The following is a 19218-nucleotide window of genomic DNA, read 5'->3' as shown; positions in this document are numbered from 1 at the left end:
CATTCTCTTGATGAGCTTCAAGAGGTCGTCACCTGAAATGGTCTTCCAACAGTCTTGTAGGAGTTCCCAGAGATGCTTAGCACTTGTTGGCCCTTTTGCCTTCACTCTGCGGTCCAGCTCACCCCAAACCATCTCGATTGGGTTCAGGTGACTGTGGAGGCCAGGTCATCTGGCGCAGCACCCCATCACTCTCCTTCATGGTCAAATAGCCCTTACACAGCCTGAAGGTGTGTTTGGGGTCATTGTCCTGTTGAAAAGGTGGTGTGTCCAAACTTTTGGAAGGTGTGTCCAAACTTTTGGGCTGTACTGTATACATATGGATTTAAGTTCTGGCGATTTGCATTGTTTGGTGAAAAAGCGCTATAAAAGTTCAAGCACTGCTAAGACAATAGCCTTAATATCCATAACAGGACTACCAGTTTTTCCTTTAATTTGTCTTGTGTTTGCATGTATTCAGTCAAACCTGTGATTTTTTTTTTTTTTTTGTTGAGGAAAAAAATAAGGGAAAACCAAAAAAAAAAAAAAAAAGTAATTCTTGCTTGTTTTTTCTTTTTTTCTCCCTCATCTTTTATCTGGTTTTCATTTCTTATTTGATTTGAGAGTTAAGTTGACGAATGAAGTCGCATTGTCGTAATCATGAAAATAGTGACCAAAGACCGTTTCCAAAAAGGGATCTCACCTCTTGTTTCAGAGAGCTAAGAGTATTTCTGAATGGTTCCGAGAATCAAGTTCTATAAAATACACTGCCTATTTAATACTGTATGGAACATTCATTTACCAGTAAGTGATTTGAAGAAATATTGTTCTCAAATACTTCATAAGTATTTGTAAACTATTTTATTTACAGAATCATCTATTCATGTATATTTATGCATGAGTTCATAGCCGCCCCCCCCCCCCCCCCCCCCCCCCCCCCCCCACACAACAAAAACAAAATTCCTCATGAAAATCTGGGCCACGGTAAAGATCCGCGGCATTAAAAGAGTAAGATAGAATAAATTTGTTTCCAGGTGGGTTTTAAGGATTAAATTAGGATAGCATAAATTGTACATTATGTATTGCATTATGTATACATAAATATATGTATATACAACAAAAGAATTGGATATAAATGCCTGTTATCATTTCTGAGTAAGTTAATATTCAGAAAGAGAACAAATGACTCAGTCAGAAGCTCATTTTAGGTGACTTCATATTTTTCATCCTGATGGTTATACAGTAGTAGTGTATGGCATGTTTCACAGCTTGATAAGTTGGCTAGCTGGAGTACAGCTGGAAGGAATATAAGATGCCTGAACCTCATTGGTTATCCTGGTGTACATCAGCTCTTGAAACACAGTAGTCCAGTTTTGTGGTCATTCCCTGTACTCAAGTGTTTCATTGTAGCTTTACTCACAAATTGGTCAAATCTAGATGAAAATATTTTGAGATTTTAACATTTCAGTTGTTCGGATTGACAGAGCACCTAATACAATGTCTTAATACAATACAAGCTGTTCTAAATCAGTCATAAAACGTTGAGTATAGATGTGCTTTATGTGCATATAAAGCACAAATCAGATGATGAACCATTAACACTTAAATTACACGTGTCCAAAAAGAAATTTTTGACGAGTCACATTTATTTATCTAATAATTTAATTTCTTTTTGTTTATAGCTTTGTATAATTTAAAACAATAAAGCTGACTTGTCTGTAACTATATGTCCTATAAAAAAGAAAAAAGTTTTGCTTTCCAATAAGGTGGCAATCTTTATTTTTAATAACTGCTTTAATGAATGTTACAATGTGACATTGAGTCCTAACTATTTTGATTATTTGTCTCAGACAATATCTTTGTGTATTTTAGGATATGTAATAAAGATTCTTATTGTGATGTGCAATGTTTGTGTCATCTTTTTAAGAACAGTGAGTCTGGAAAATAGGGTTAACATTGTTTACAAAAACAAGTTATTTATATTGAAGTTATTTTTGAAGAAAATTACTACTAGTTTGACTAGTTTACTGTAATTGAATGTACTTTATTACCTGTAAGTTACTGTATTCTTTGATATGCTTTGATTACTGATGCAGCTTTATGCTTAAAATTACACAACATGTACAAAACTTTTACAGTGCACAAAGGATCAAGTAAATAATACACTTCAGGTAGTGTAATAAAGCAAAGATAAATTACAGGCCACTTTTAAACTAGGTTATAAATCAATATAAGAATAAAAGCTTTTTAAATAAAGGTTCAGCATAATTCGGCTCATCCTGTTGTTCCTGCTAAACCTGTACCTGGCATATGTTTGGGAATACGTAGCAGTTCCCAAACTTATCTACACAAAATACTGTACATCTCTACTGAATATCTGCTTTAATGTAGCGTGTGAAGATTAGCTGATAACGTTATTAGCTGTCAGAAGTGGGAAAAGCTCCTGTATTCCAAATCTAGCAGAAACCACTAACATAGGATTATAGGTACTTATAGAAAAGTCCAGAAGAACCTATTGTAAAATATTTCATTCATCTCAGTTTTGCAAACTTACAAAAGTGATTTTTGTCTCTTTCGAAATCATATCCCTGGGTCAAGCCAAGAACCATGATAAATTCCTGTTAGAGGAAGGAGTTTTTTCCCATCAACCAAAGCAATATTTGATGATGATGATTATTATTAGTTAAATAATGAGTACTTATTTAAGTGCTTATATAGTACTGTAAATCAGTTACTGTGTTATAATGAGCACAGCTTTTCACAGTAGAAATTACAAGTATTGTTTACAAACATCGAGCACCGCTCAACAGTATTTAAATTCATTTCAATTTCATTTCCCATATAAATTTAAATGTTTTGCCATTTTGGATAGAAAGAATAAAAATTAAGTATTTATAATAATAATAATAATAATAATAATAATAATAATAATAATAATAATAATAATAAAAAATAGATAGATAGATAAATAAATAAATAAATAAATAAATAAATAGAGCTTGGAGAAAATCACTATGGTGTGTTATGTATGTTATATGAAATATTTTACTATAAAAGAAAAACATTACATCATATTACAATATAACAATTGCAATATAACAATTGCATGTAACAAATAATGTAGAAAAAAAAACAACACCTGTACGTATAAAAGAATTGTTATTATCCTGTCACCCCACTATAATCTCTTATTTCACTAATGGAGGCTCTGTAAGTTTCGACACAATATGAGTGAATCTTGAGAACCGACTCATGTATCGCCTGTGTTACTGTCGGTCATTGACCCACTTCACCTTATTTCACTTTATTTCAGACATTTTCCTCCAGATTTTATTCTAATTGTTTTGTTTAGAAACATCATAAAGCATATCAGAAGTCGATCTAACTGTTTATCTCAATATCTGTTTTATATTTGAACACATATTAAAAAAAATATAAAAGAATTATTCAAAAATAATCGAATCCATCATATTTTATGAAGAATGTCATAAATGTAGGATCATAAATGAATGTATTGTACAATTTTGTTATTTTATATATATGTTACTTTATTCTTCCTCGTGCAGTAGCTTTATTATTATAAGCTAAAATGCATGACGTAACCACGGGAGCTACAGTCGTGATGTCATATCACCCCACTCCATTTCTGTCTTCCTATTGGCCAGTTTCTCTGGTTCTACAGGCGGTGTCGAGTCTGCAGATCATGAAAACTTGACTATACAGATCCCGCCCCTCGCGTATTCTGATTGGCTGAATAAGACATACCCACCTGAGTTGTCAGAGGTTGACGTTTTGTAAACAAGCGAATTGTTGTTTAATTTCAGTCGTGTTTTTTTTATCGAAAATGTTTAATATCCATGTTAACTTAAATCATTATAATACTAATTATGATCACGGTAAGAAAAATAGTACATCCTCTGACGTGTTGGTGTATTATTTGCCATTTTTTAATGACCTGATCATATGCGCAACGACAGACGATTCTTAAACTATATACAGACAAAATTTTATATATTTTCGATAACCCAGTGGCTCCACAGCGAGCTTATTAATGTAAACTAACGTCGTATAGTTTAAACCTTAAAGATTGTTAACGTGCTGAAGGTAGCGTGGGAAACGTGACGTAGATCAAATCTGCGTTTTGATTGGTCGCAGGCGGTGTCACACAAAAACGTTGGTTTCTTTTGGGTTTGCTCGCCCCGTTAGCACGCGCGTGCACCGACTAAACTCTGTTTTAGACAAGTTTGTCTTGTACACCGGTGTGGAAATGGCAGCAGGCAGGATGCTGACAGATTTAAAAACGTCAAAAAGTTGGATTTGGATGATTCTGTTATAAACAAATGAACCTGCACGTACATACATGAAGTTTTTCGAGTTTATACGGAATAACGTTTTGTCTTTGGATTTAAACCTTACACAAGTCAGCTGTAGAGAGAAAGAAAGAGAAGAGAATCTGCAAGAAAATGAATAATAATATGTCTTTTGACGATCCGTCACTGGATAGCTTGGATCCAAGCATATCCCTAAATGATCCGAGTGATATTGACACAGCTCTGCTGAACGACATTGACGGTAAGATGAAGCTGTTTTGGAGTCAGTTTCCTAACCTACTTATTTACTTCCCTTAACGTTCACTGATGCTTTGTGTTTCTGGCTCGATGAAGCTAAAGTCAGTCGTGCAGACACATGCACGTGTTAGACACGTTCTGGTACACACTGGAGGGAAGTTACTGCATATCTGACATATAGATCTATAGATCTATATATATATATATATATATATATATATATATATATATATATATATATATATATATATAACGTGTAGTGAATGTGAAGGGAATTGCTGTATGAATAGGAAGCTCTTGACTGTGTATAATGCAATGTATAGCAACACAGGGCCGTATATTAGCGAGCACACGTTACGTAAACCTGTACAAACAAGGTATAAATCAAGCAATTTGAAGAAAAAGGAGTTGTTCATGGTAATGAGTGTATCATGTGTAGGCATTGTTTGAGTTCTGAGTTGCATATTGCTAAAAGCCACGCCCCCAAGAACTTCATCAGAGGTTACTTCCGTTCATTCCCCTTACTGTGTCAAGCTAGCTAAGCAGCATGCTTCATCACGATCACTGCCATTATTATTATTATTATTATTATTATTATTTCACCCAAACCTAATTTGAATAATTTCCATTTCTAATTCATAAATAAATAAAATTTCCCTGTGTCATTTAAAATAAATAAATACAATACATAATTAATAAATAAATAAAATAAATTCCAATTAATATGGTATGGTGATATTGCATGATTATGGTGTGCTGTGTGCTAATTTTTTCCCCACAGTGTGCATTTTAGTACATTTTTCTCTATTACGCGAGCCATTATACAGCACATAATAAGAAGCTGTATAACCTCGAGTAACCTCGGTGTCCGATAGTAACCCGTGGTTAGTAGAGCTGTGCGCGCGCTCCTCCCACCGCGTCTGTGACTGTTCTTGAGCTCGCGCGCTCTCTGATTGGTGGAGAGCGATCACCTCATCCAAAACAGTGGTGAACAGATTCCTGTCAGGACTGTGCACAGACGTGTGTGTGTGTGTGTGTGTGTGTGTGTGTGTGTGTGAGACATGTTAAATACATGTACATTTAAGTTTGTCTGTTGGTTTCATAAACAATAACAAAACAAACCAGGTAGTTTTCATCAGTAATAACAAACACATTAGCAACATAGTTTCTGAACTTCAGATTCAATGGCAGTTTCTCTGCATAGAGTTGACTACATATTATATTACTATTGATTCACATTTCCAGTGATTTTTTTTTTTTAACAGTTAATACTTCATTTAAAAGGAAGCTTTAAATAACTTTTAATGTGACTCTTCTTTGATTAAAAGTTTGGGAGAAAAGCCGGATTTGGAAGGCGTCTGAAATACCACACCGCTTGGGAATTTAGCATTGAAATAATTCCTCCTTAGAGTATTTGGTTGATTGTGCCAGAGCTTGAGAAAGTTAATGAGATTCGACAGCCTGTGTCTGTGCCCTGAATATGAAATGCTTTCCTGTGCCGTTAGCAGTCTCCTCACTGGGCCCCGTAAACCAACGTTACCTGCCCAAGTGTTCAGCAAACTGCTGGCATTTTGCAGTAGAATCTTAAGAATCAAATCGAATTACAATTTCACATTCATTACTGTTTCACAGTATTTGGGTGCATTCTTTATGGCTAAATGTTTGTGGAGCCCTGACCACGTGCATGTTAAACATTTTAAAACCATGGCATTAATTTTGAGACAGATCCTCTTTGCTGTTATAATAACCTACACTTTTCTGTGAAAGCTTTCCACTAGATTTTGGAGCATGGCTGAGGGGATTTATGCTCTCTCAGACACGAAAGCATTAATGAGGTCAGGAACTGATGTTGGGCGAGGCTTTCTGGAGTCTAATTGGTGTTCCAGTTCATACCAAAGGTGCTGATTGGGCTTTTGTTCAGGGCTCTGTTGAGGTCACACGACTTCTTCCACAACATTGCTTTGTGCAAATGGACATTATTGTGCACCAAGTTTGGGCTCTTATTTTTAGTGAAGGTAAATCATAATGCTACAGCATAACTAGGCATTCTAAGCAATTCTGTGCTTCTAACTATAGGGCACAAAAATTTAAGGGAAGACCTACAAAATGACTACGATGCTCAGCTGTTCGCAAACCTTTATAGTGTATACTTTTATAGTATATACTGAGTCGTTAATTCATGTTTTATGACTTCCAGGTAAATTTAATAATAATTACCATTTCTCATCAGCTCGTCTCTTTTTATTCTTTCCCAGATATGCTCCAGCTCATCCACAACCAGGAGATCCCGGAGCTCCAGGAGTTCAGCTTTTTTGATCACACCACCTTTCCTCCACCACCAGCTCCAACACATGACCTTTCAACCCTGGCTCCTTCCAGCTTGGCTCTCACTTCTCACACTTCTTCCACCTCATCCAATTCCTCAACCATCCTGAGCAGCAGCCCACATCTGGATGCTCTGCTCGGTCCCCCTGTCAGTCATAGCTCCTCCACCCCAGAAAAGACCTTCCATGTTCCAAAATTTCAGCAGTCTTCCTCCACCAAGGTAACATCTACTCCTGTGGCCCCAAGTCAGGTGAAGCAGCCCAAAGCTCAAACCGCTCAACCAGTACTTCACCCACCAAGCCAGGCTCCTCAGAGCCCTACATTCACCTCAAGCCCTCAGCAGCCCGTGACTAACTACACAAACCCGAATGGATACACTGGTATAGGTGCTTCTACCATTATCATTTATTTTTAAGCAATAAGCTCATGCTAGATCATCTTGTAATGATAATCACATTGTCATGGTGTAAAATATAATAATAAACAAATACCATTTATTACCAGGTAACTACATGTTAAATGTTTGGACACATTAGTTTAATAAATGCATATTTCATCTAATCTCCCAAAGACAATTTGATTAATGGTTGGAATTTGTTTCCAAGACCAATGGTAATGCCTGTGTATAAATGTATTACAGTGTTAAAATCTATTTATTAACAAATAATTTTTACACAAAATTAGATTGTTTGTTTTCCTAAACAAGTAGTGCTTTTTATTTAGAACTTAGGAGAAGCAATAAGGAGCTTCAACTTTTTTGGAACATTAAAAAACTCGCATGAAGCCGGTTGAAACGAAGTCAAGCCTGCTTATTAGGAAAAACTTTAAAGTCACTTAATAAAAGAGGAAAACTCTTGATACTTTCATGATAATGTATGTTCGAATTTGACTGGCACATTATTTCCATGTATATTTTGGTCCTGTTACAGCTGTTGTGGTTGGATATTTGCTTCTTCGGTGCATCTGCTTTAATTAGTGTTTCTCTGACAGTGTATAGGCCTGTAACAGGACAGTAGAATGCAGCTTGTCTAATTTGACTCTTCTGTGACTCAACAAAGTGTTAGAAAAAGAAGGGAGGCGGAGTGGCCCTTTGCTCCATATTTGTTATCAGGTTGCTGTGTTTAGTTCTCAGACCATCAGTGTATTGCATTACACTTGTCTGTTAGTAAGCAGGTCAAAGCAGGTCTCACTATGGGAAAGTGATGCAGAAAGGCCACAGAACAGGTCAATGTACACAGACACGTAGATTGATGGCTGTCTGAGTCATCCATGTAGATTATATGACTGACTCTCGGGTGAATATAAAGTGAGGGCCACTGATTGAATTTTGTGTAATGTTCAATTTATCAGATCATTTACCTTGTTACCACATTATGTAAACTGAATCAGCTAAGTGTTTTGCACAAGGATTACTCATTTAGCCTCTGGTCTAAATAAAAGCCCCATGATCGTTGTAAGGGTAGAGATCCAGTGTGTATGTGACTCTGCAGGGTGTAAAACATTTGTTTTGTTTTTTTGGTGTGGCTTTTTTAACATCCGGAGTTCAGGTTTTATTACACGTTAATGACTTTTATTGCTATAGAACAAATGTAATGATATAGAATTAAATAATTCAATAAAATAAGGAAAGATCTTCATGAAAAGAATTAAAAAAATCTAAGTGACTGGTTATTAAAGGATGAAACCACTTCATAGATCTTAGATAAAATATTCACACACAAGTGCCTAATAGCATGAAAGAGATTTTGTTGTTTGGTCGCTTAAATGATGTGAACTTCTGATTTTAATAATAGAAGCTGCGAAGTGAAACTACATTCTGTAGTTCAGTTTAACTACACACAAAAGTTATAATGTAATCGTAAAATTCTTCCAACCGAGGATAATAATTATTATTTTCGGGAAAATAAAGATAAAGATCAACTCAAATCAGATTTTAAAAGGAAGATTCTTTTCTTTTTTCTTTTCACAAGGAATAACCTTTAAATTGTTATTTGCAGTAGTCACTCAGCAGGCCTCTCCCCAGCCTGTGCCCAGTGTCGCCAGCTCTCCACAGAACATTCAGCCGGTAGCCATCCAGGCTCAGGTCCAGAGTTTGTCCTCAACTCCTATCCTCGCCGCCTCCTCCAGTCCTCCAGCACAGACTCATGTCCAGCAAGTTCCTGTAAGTGTGAGTACTTGTGCACGCTGTGACATTTACTGAGTTCCGTATTACACCCTGTGATTAATTGTGTGTGTGTGTGTGTGTGTGTGTGTGTGTGTGTGTGTGTGTGTGTGTGTGTGTGTGATCTGCAGGTCTTGTTGCAGCCTCAGTTCATCAAAGCAGAATCTCTCCTCCTCACCACCCTGAAGCCAGACGTATCTATGATAACTACAGTCACGTCTCCATGCATCACGTCTCTGACCACATCCACAGCTCCAATGCAGAGCACCTCACTGCAGGTAGCACTCTTGAAGACTTCTTGATGCTTTTAAGCATGAATCTTTGGCACCCATAATAGACATAGAGCAGCAATTTCATATTCATGACGCTTATAGTCAACAATGTTCCCAGGCATTGTAATAAATAGAGTTGTAAAGTTTAATGCATTTTGATAAATAATTTAGAACAAACTGTATATTACCTTATTAAGTGTAGAATTTCAATATTTTATTATACACCTAATCTATGCAACTACATTTGCAAAAGTACATCACTGTATGTTCTTGAGTCACAGATGTTTTTTTTTTATTTCTGTTCACTTTCTCACTTCTCCCCCACTCCCTGTCAGGCTCTGATGAATGGTGGGACGATCCTGACCACAGTTCCTGTCATGGTGGACACAGAGAAGCTGCCCATTAACCGTATAGCCATTAGCAGCAAGCCAGGCATGCAGTTCCATAAAGGCGAGAAGCGAACAGCACACAACGCCATCGAGAAGCGCTACCGCTCCTCCATCAACGACAAGATCATCGAGCTCAAAGACCTTGTGGCTGGCACTGAGGCTAAGGTCTGCCTGCTACTGCCTTTTTTCTGTTCAAATGTAATATGTCGAATGCCTTCTACTGATATTTGGGCTTCAGTGGGCGAATGAATCTCTGTGTTCCAGCTGAATAAATCTGCAGTGCTGAGGAAAGCCATCGACTACATCCGCTACCTTCAGCAGTCCAACCAGAAACTAAAGCAGGAGAACATGGCTCTCAAAATGGCCAACCAAAAGAACAGTGAGTCCATTCATGTATCATGTGTGTACTGTAATAATGCTTCAAAGTAAAGAGAAAAGCGACTTCTGTACCTCTGTGGCTGGTTGCACTTCCAGGCTTTACTACTTGAATGTTTACACCCAGTTGAAACTTATCTTCATTTAGACGAAGATCTAAATTCAGCTGATTTTCCCAGTGTAACAGTGTGGTTCTTGACTTTAGCCTGCTGTATGTGTGTTTGTGTACAGAGTCTCTCAAAGACCTGGTGGCCATGGAGGTGGATGTAAAGGCTGAACTTCCCACTCCTCCAGCCTCTGATGCCGGCTCTCCGGAGCCCAGTGGCTCCTTCTCCCATTGCAGCAGTGACTCTGAACCTGACAGTCCCATGGGAGAGGACAGTAAGGTAGTGCGTTTTTAGTATTGTACACTTATTAAAAAGGTCCATATAAAAGTTTTTCATAACGGGCAATAAATCGTTTTTAGACCATGCTGATCATATCACAGCTTTCAGAATAGATTTCAGAAAACATTTGATTTCTTCAATTTAATATAAATATTTCTCTCTCTCTTTCCCACACAGCCTATGGCTAATGCTGAGAAGGCTGCTGGAGGGATGCTGGACCGCTCACGGATGGCTCTGTGCGCCTTCACCCTCCTCTTCCTCTCCTTCAACCCGCTGGCGTCTCTGATGTGTGGGAGCCAAAGCAGAGCTGCAGAAGATGTTTCTCCAGGCCATGCAGGAACTGGCAGGACCATGCTTGCTGTTGATAATGCAGGTACTGTTCCCTGTAACATACAGGATGAATTCTGATACCCAGTGTGGCCACATCTATTTAACCTTTTGATACGCCAGGCTTTTTACTAAACCAGATATGCAGACTCCTTCATTCTGACGTACACTATTGGCACTTACGGAGTGTGTATTTTGCAGCTGACTCATGGGGCTGGATGGATTGGATGCTGCCCACTCTGTTGGTGTGGCTGCTAAATGGTGTTCTGGTAGCTGGTGTTCTGATCAAGCTATTGGTGTATGGAGAGCCCATCACTAGACCACACTCTGAATCCTCCGTCCTCTTCTGGAGACACCGTAAACAGGCTGATCTCGACCTGGCCAGAGTGAGACCCCCCAGAACACACACACACACACACACACACACTTGTTTAGGTCTTTTAGAATGAGCATCATTTAAATTAAATTTAGTACCATGCATGTTAACCAGCTATCTAAATCTCCTGTGTTGTCTGTTTTCCTCTTATCGTTTCCATGCAGGGAGACTTTGCCCAGGCTTCTCAGAACCTTTGGACATGTTTGAAGGCTCTTGGTCGTCCTCTGCCCACCTCTCAGCTGGACTTGGCATGTGCTGTGCTCTGGTCCACCCTGCGTCTGTGGCTGCAGAGGCTGTGGGTCGGTCGCTGGCTGGCCTGCAGGGCTGGAACTCTGTGTGCCGATCGCCCCCTACAGGAGGATGCACGCAAGAGCAGCCGTGATGCCGCCCTCGTCTACCACCGCCTGCATCAGCTGCACATGACCGGTCAGAGAGAGTCTAAGCACATAGCTGATAGTGTGTGACATTCATGCCGGTGCTGCTTAATCTGACTGGCTTCTATGTGTCTGTAGGGAAGCTGGGTGGCAGCCACCTGTTCGCGATGCACATGGCACTGAGTGCGGTCAATCTAGCCGAGTGTGCTGGAGACTGTCTGTCTGTGGCCACGCTGGCTGAGATCTACGTCTCTGCTGCCCTGAGAGTGAAAACCAGCTTGCCCCGCCTGCTGCATATCACCTCTGTAAGAACACTGAGTGTGCTCTGTCTCCTCACCTTCTGTCATCTCTCACATTGATTCCTCTCCCTCTGTTTCTCACCCTGAGCATACTATGTCTCTCCCTATGTGTCTGTCTGTCTGTCTGTCTGTCTCTCTCTCTCTCTCTCGCTCTCTGTCTCTCTCTCTCTCGCTCTCGCTCTCTCTCGCTCTCTCTCTCTCTCTCTCTCTCTCTCTCTCTCTCACACACACACACAGACTCTCCCTCTGTGTCTGTCTGTATTCATCACTCTTACACTCTTGCCTTTGTTTCTGTCTCTCTCTGTCTGTGTGTCTGTCACGCTTTTTCTCTTACAGTCTCACTCCTTTCTCTCTCCCTCCTTTGTGTCTGTCGGTGTGTGTTAACATCTAGGCCGGTCATCCATTAATGATCAGATTGCATAAAAAATGCATGAAGCTAAATTGACATTTCTATCTAATTAACCCCTTAAACACTTGATTCAGTTATTCTTCTAAAAGATTATTATTCAGTAGTTGGCGTGTGGATTAATCCACACTTGTTACAGGTAAAACACACAGGAGAGGTGTGTAGTTTATAGAGTAGTCTCTAAAGCATTTTCTCACTAACTGAGAGATGCTACAAATTTTAGTGAGTAAACATGGTGGATATTATATAACAGGATATTTTAAAGATTTTAACATGCATATACAAATGCATAAACATGCAGAATTAACATTGGGTAATTGTTTACTTGACAGGAAACGAACACTAAATGTCCCTCAATGCATGTGCATTCATTTGTTTGTATGTCGAATATATAAACCCGACCTTTTAACACGCTGCCAAGTTGAGAGTACATGTAAACAGTGCCTTAAGTTCATTTGTATTGACACGCTTGCATTCACAGTGTACACAGCCTATAGGACATTCACATGCTGATGCAGGTGACTCCGTCTCTCTTCTTGTCCCTGACTGTTTATGTCTCGATTTTGTCCGTCTCTGTAGCGGGGCTTTCTGAGTCGTGCGCGACAGGCCTGTCTGTCCCCTAGTGGCAGCGTTCCTCCTGCCATGCAGTGGCTCTGTCACCCTCTGGGTCATCGCTTCTTTGTGGATGGCGACTGGTCTGTACGCAGCACCCCTAAAGAGAGCATCTACAGCCAGGCTGGAAACACAGGTGTGCCCTTGCATACACACACACACACACACACACACACACACACACATAATACAGTATAATAAATTCAAAATGGAACACATATGTGCACATATGAAGGCTTTTTTTTTTAAAGGCTTTGTTTTGTTTTTGGTTTCAGTGGATCCTCTGGCTCAGGTGACTCAGGCTTTCAGGGAGCACCTGCTGGAGAAGGCGCTGTACTGCGTCGCTCAGCCACGTGGAGACAAAAGCTCCAACGAAGGACAAGGGTGAGTCACAGCGAGCTCTTTTTCACACATTGTCTTAAAACTCTACACTCCAGACCTCAGAGTTGTACTCACTGCTTTTCTATCCACTCTGCCGTCGTGTGAGCACCGTGTACACACTAGAGTTTGGTTCTGCTCTGAGCTGGATGAACTATTCCTCATATGGCATTTGAGGCAATTGTGCTTTAAATAAAACAGGAGAAAGATATTCCTGTGTGAAGACAGCTCGGAGATATTTATCTAGATAACATGATTTATTTGTTTTTATATTCCTATTCACCGATAAGAAATTTGATGGGCAGCATGTGAATTATGTGTGTGTGTGTTGTCCTATAGCGAGTACTCCGATGCCCTGGAGTACCTGCAGCTGCTAAACAGTGCATCTGATGCTGCAGGAGCTACAACACAGGCCTTCGCCATCGGCTCTAACATGGCCACCGTCACCGGTTGGTTCCACGTTTGTCATTTTCAACAAAGCCTCCGTGACGTTTTTTAATCGTTCAGTTTAATTGAAGGTTTCTTTTGTGTTAGGATGTGACCCTCACTCAAAATGGTGGTCGTCAGTTGCCGTGGTGATTATTAACTGGTTGCAGGGAGATGACGTAGCGGCAGAGAGGTTGTATCCAGCGGTGGAGCACCTTCCACGCAGTCTTCAGGCAGACGAGTAAGCACACACACACACACACACACACACACACACACACAGTTATCCGGTCTTTAAGATTTTGTCACATGGTCTTTATCACTATATTCTTCTCTCTATCCACTCACCCCAAACTCTATATTGATGGTTTGTAGTAATTTGAAGTGCTCTGTGAGTCTGTGCTGCTTTCTGCTCCATCCTTCCTGACTGTCTGCCTTTCTGTCTGTCTTTTTTTTCTTTTCTCTTCTTTTTCTTTTTGCATGCAGAAGTCCATTACCCAAAGCCTGTTTGAACATGTTTAAAGCAGTGCGCGCCCTGCTGGCCAAACCAGAGAACAGACAGCTGAGCCTGAACTACTGTGAGAAAGCCAGCAGCCTGTTCAGAGACAGCCTTAACCTGGGGCCACACTGCAGCAGCAGCACCTTAGATAAGGTACAGAAATACACACAGGCACACACACACAGGGTTCAAATATAACAAGTATATAAAAAACCTGGGGAAACCTGAAGACCACGTACAGTTAGAGGTGAACTCGTCGTGTCTTGGCCTGAGCTGTGGTGCATTGTAGTTGCATTGCATGTGACTGAACAGAGTGCAATGTTCCTGCAGTGCAGCACAGAGCTGAGTCTCTTTAATTCTTGGACCAATGATAAGCAAAGGATGCTTTATTTCTGATTCAAGTGAGCTGGTCACATTCTGATCAGTCTAGGCGTTTAATACATTGCTTATGTATTAGGGCAGTGGAGCAATTTGAAAGATTTTCTACTAACATTACTTGTTTAAAGTTATTACGATCTGGATCGGTTAAACAGTTAATTAAGCCTAGAAATATAACACACTGTAGTTTAAGAATTAAATAACTGCTGATGAAGATGATGATGATGGTGGTGGTGCTGATTTGTGTATTGTTTTCTAATAATCTAAAGACACTAATAACATTTATACTGTGTTCTTGTCTCTTTCTCCTTTTTTCGTTCTTCATGCCTGTAGTTAGTGCAGTTGTTACTGTGTGATCTGCTGCTGGTGACACGCACCAGCCTGTGGCGAGAGCAGCAGATTTGTTCTCCGGCTTCCCCTCAGCAGAGCTCGGCCTCAGCCGCTTCTCCAGCCGAGCTTCAGGGCTTCCAGCAGGACCTGAGCTCTCTGCGCAAACTGGCCCACAGCTTCCGACCCGCCATGCGAAGGGTAAGACACGCACACAGCGCTCAAACATCCACTTTAAACACACACAAATCCGCTGCCGATGTGCTGATGAAGGCTACACAGAGGAGGCATGTGGCCACAGCTGGACACAGTCGGAGTGGATTCCAGCTCTTGATCTGGATTTAGTGATTTAGATGCTCTCATGCTGACACGCTGGTATTTTCCTCAGGCGTAGCGCTGAAATAGGCCATTGCTCTGCAAATCGCTGAGTGCTGGGGAGCTGTTTTTAACCACTGTAGCTTGTGTGAGAAGTGGAGTTCTACATCAGCATTCCACTCAAAAATAGTACTCGAATGGCATAATTTGTCATCCTCGTCGTTTGCTAACTTTTTCAGTGCATGTTCAGTTTTGGTCTAATTAAATAGTACGTTTCACATCATTAAATCCTGGGCAGTTGATTTTTGTAGTAAGTTCTGAAGGTTTAGTTGGGTCCTGAATGCCACTAATATATATATTATATTATATTGAGAGAGAGAGAGAGAGAGAGAGAGAGAGATGGTTCAGGGCATTAGTGCACCTGTATGTGGAAGAGGGTAGAGTGCACTTTCTTCCAGTTATGTTACGTTGCCCTGTGATGCAGCATGAGCAGCAGTTTGTAAAGTCCTGAATTTTAATAACAGATGAGAATTTAAAAACAGTCGAATAAAATTTTTCTGATCTCCCATTTAGTCAGTGGAAAATGCTGAATGGACAGTTGTGTTATTTTCACAGTTTTTGCTAATGAAGAAATCTTGGGGCCACAAACAGTCATGGCTTATTGTACTTTCAAACAATATGAGACTGCTATAAGTTAGATTTATTCATGCTCGACCTGTTTACCGCTATATATATTAAACTTCATTTTTTTTCCTAATATACATTTCATTCGTAGTCACAGTTCCAGTTTGTATCAAGCTTTTGTTTCACCTATAATATATTAATATACCACTTTTTCATATTACTCCAGTTTAATAACTGTAGCAGAGCAAAGGACAGAGAGAGCTGCTGGGAAAATGTGCTGGATAGAAGATGAAAGAGTAGGAGACAGTAGAGAGAGGAAGAGAGGAAGAGACGTGTCAGCTTCTGAAGGAAGGATTAGCCCCCATGGGTGTGCTGTCTGCCAGCTTGTTAAGCTTTCTTTCTCTCTCTCTCTCTCTCTCTCTCTCTCTCTCTCTCTCTCTCTCTCTCTCTCTCTCTCTCTCTCTCTCCAGTTGTTTCTGCATGAAGCCACTGCCAGGTTGATGGCAGGAGCAAGTCCAACACGCACACACCAGCTCCTGGACCGCAGTCTGCGCCGGCGTGCCACACCTGGAGGCAAAATCGGTGAGGACTCAGATGGTTTGTGTGGGCAGATGTGTTTACATGCTTGTTTGCAAATATTCAGATATAGAGAGGTGTGTGTGTGTGTGTGCGCGTGCATGCTTTTTAAGTCTCGTTCAGTTCACACATGCGGATGTTTACCAGTACTGTGAAAAGAAAACCCATTTGCTCGACTCAGTTATGAAAGAACTCTAGAGCAGATGGTAAACAGATTCAATACGTGACTAGATCATAAATTCACGCCTACAAGCATTATACTCCAACGGCTCTTAGACTGAGACACGAGAGTCCAATCGATACGTTTCCTATGCAGCTTTTATCTTCCCAACACTGCCACAATAAACAAAGTTTCCATTTATTTATTTTTTATTAAACCTTAATTACACTTCCCCACATGACCACATTCGGAACACAACTACAAATTCATTGATTCAAGTTCACTGGCCCCCAACATCTGCCCCAAGGCTTCTATTTTAAGTAGGTAAACAGGAAAGAAGGTGAATTGATGATTAAATGATAAATGATGGTGAACAGATAATAGTTAGTAAAACAGTAGAGAATTCCAATAATGAATCAATCCACTCTATTTTTATTTGTGGGTGTGTCTGCAAGCATGTGCTGAATATTCATTTAGCTACAGATGTGCTTGTTTCCACTGATGTGAAATGTGTGGCTGTTTAATATTCACTCTAACATGCATCTATAATTAGGAATCCATTCAGTGTCGTGTGTGTGTGTGTGTGTGTGTGTGTGTGTGCAGAGGAGTGTGAGACACGGCCAGGCCAGCGTGAGCAGGCAGAAGCAGCCATGTTGGCATGTTGGTATCTGCCTCCGTCGTTCCTGTCGGCCCCGGGCCAGAGGGTGGGGATGTTGGCAGACGCTGCACGCACTCTTGAGAAGCTGGGGGACAAACGTACTCTTCACGACTGCCAGCAGATGATCATCAAACTGGGCAGCGGGACCACGGTTGCCTCCACTTAGAGACCAAGCAAAAGACCTCCCCATCATTACCCCACCCTCCTGCACTAACACATCAATCTCAAATTTTCTGTGCCACATTTTCTGGCTACAGGCTTCAGCCTTTATCATTTAACCAGCTAGTAATCTGTTTCCACCCACTTTGTTCAATTCTTTTTAACTTTAACAGCTATTATTATTTAAGTAATTTAATAATTGAATTTGTTTGTCCTGTCAGAATGTTGATGCACTTATGGTTCATGTTTGACATTTTACTTAAAGGTGCAGTCAGTAATTTTTAAATGCAGAAGTAGTTTTGTGAGATTTGGCAAAGTTCTCCGTTTTAGTCTGATGTCCATTTAAGGTCAGAAGGTGAGAAGAGAATCTCCGGTGTCTGTGGTGTCTCAGGCTCGGGGAACAGGAGAAAAATTAAGAGTATGGATACCAGTATGAAACATGGTTGTATCAATGAGAACTATAGAGGTGTTTCATTTTACCTCTTAATCCTGAAAGCTGCTCAGTCACACCGAGAATTCAAACTTTGGCTTCTGCATGTTTTGGTAGGGGAAAGCAACTGTCTTTCTCTTAAAATTACTCCTCTGCCTTTAAAGTAATATTTCACAGAGAGCAAATAAAGCCGCTGTTATTGTACTTATAATGAGGTGCTGGTGGTGTAAGCACCGGCTTTGTCCACTAGATGGCATTTTTTCGAGTAGCTTTGAACGCTTATGAGGGGCATTCGAGGGTGATTGGACACGAATCATTGCAGTCCCTCTGAAAATGTAATACTGGCTTTCCACACACAGAACAATCTGTCACAATGGTGTACGTCCATGCGTGTGCATGATCCTGTCTAAAGCAGCACATCAGACACTTAGTTATTTGCCTGCTGAGTCTCCTGGTTCAATGCAGTATAGCCAGGTGACTCAGCTGACTGGAAATCAAGGTTTAATCAGTGTGCAAGGGAGCTAGGCGTTAGGGGACATGGTGAGTGTGAAGAGATTTCCTTTTCATTACCATTTTCATCTGTACAGACCTTTCTAATCTGCACTACCCTTACCGGGGCTGACTTCTACATGATACGGCTTTACAAGATTCTTCTCTTGTGGTGTTTTCCTTGTATATATTTTTAAAGATATGTATTTATAATTTTGTCTAAAGATGTTCATGAAAAGTATTTTGTAGGAACAGAAAAAAAAAAAAAGACTACTTGGATGTTTCACCGGAACACAGTGAATGAGCAGAAAACATTACTTATGAAGAAACAGAATAATGGGGTTAATAAAGTGCGAGAAGTGAGAAGACGGGACAGGTTCAGAGTTTCACTTTAAAAGTGGAGAACCTGACTGTCGGACATCTAGTCCCAGATAGGTGGGAGAGACTCCTACACTTGTGTGCTTGTTCTATAGGAGTCTTCTGTTCGATTTTAAGAGAACAGTTCTGGGTAAAATGGATGGCTGGAATAATAACATGAAGAGTCTCAAAAATATCTGAGCCAATAAGTTTTGACTGTTCAGCTTCATTCGTACCTTTTTATCCATAAACAAAAATTTTAGAGATCCGAATACCGTCTGTATTCCAGTTTCAGCCACTGTAAAGTTTCTAATGAGCTTTGTTAAATTTACAGTCAAGTTCCAGAGCTTGTATTGTAAACCGCTGACTCATGACCTGTATATGCTAATCAGTGTAGAGCTCATAGTCAAAAACGTTTGAACAGTCTGTCTGGTTGTCGGCTTCTTGATTTATTCTTGAGAATGTAAATAAAAGTTGTTTTGTAACATACGTATGATCTCTTGTCGGTTTGTTTAAAGCACGTAAAAGATCAATCCGACCGTAACTCTTGTTACTTTTTACAGATTATTAATATTGTGAGGTGAATCAGCCCTGAC

At 40.1% G+C, this 19218-nt stretch overlaps 1 protein-coding gene across 4 annotated transcripts; it reads left to right on the top strand.

Moving 5' to 3' along the window:
* Positions 1-3740: 3740 nt before the first annotated feature.
* On the top strand, positions 3741-19111 carry srebf1 (sterol regulatory element binding transcription factor 1). 4 transcript variants are annotated; one of them, XM_027139071.2, is made up of 19 exons: positions 3741-4548; positions 6800-7249; positions 8870-9030; positions 9162-9308; positions 9638-9856; positions 9956-10070; positions 10298-10452; positions 10630-10825; positions 10981-11165; positions 11320-11581; positions 11668-11834; positions 12814-12982; positions 13122-13230; positions 13564-13673; positions 13759-13891; positions 14137-14302; positions 14861-15055; positions 16264-16375; positions 17133-19111. In XM_027139071.2, exons 1-19 carry the CDS (start codon positions 4440-4442, stop codon positions 17351-17353), a joined length of 3381 nt encoding a protein of 1126 aa, XP_026994872.1. In that variant the 5' UTR covers positions 3741-4439; the 3' UTR covers positions 17354-19111. The 4 variants fall into 4 exon arrangements, with proteins under 4 accessions (XP_026994872.1, XP_026994871.1, XP_026994868.1 ...); XM_027139070.2 differs by having other exon boundaries at positions 8867-9030; XM_027139067.2 differs by having other exon boundaries at positions 6800-7255; positions 8867-9030.
* The last annotated feature ends 107 nt before the right edge of the window (positions 19112-19218 follow it).

Source organism: Tachysurus fulvidraco, chromosome 15 (assembly GCF_022655615.1).
Source record: "Tachysurus fulvidraco isolate hzauxx_2018 chromosome 15, HZAU_PFXX_2.0, whole genome shotgun sequence".
Classification (NCBI taxonomy): domain Eukaryota; kingdom Metazoa; phylum Chordata; class Actinopteri; order Siluriformes; family Bagridae; genus Tachysurus; species Tachysurus fulvidraco.
This window is presented reverse-complemented; position numbering and strand designations above follow the sequence as displayed.

Excerpts from the sequence above, each read along its gene's own strand:
- srebf1 (XM_027139065.2), top strand. The coding sequence starts at position 4,440 with ATGAATAATAATATGTCTTTTGACGATCCGTCACTGGATAGCTTGGAT. Across the intron at positions 9,309-9,637 it reads TGCAGAGCACCTCACTGCAG|GCTCTGATGAATGGTGGGAC; the intron begins GTAGCACTCTTG and ends ACTCCCTGTCAG. Across the intron at positions 15,056-16,263 it reads TCCGACCCGCCATGCGAAGG|TTGTTTCTGCATGAAGCCAC; the intron begins GTAAGACACGCA and ends CTCTCTCTCCAG.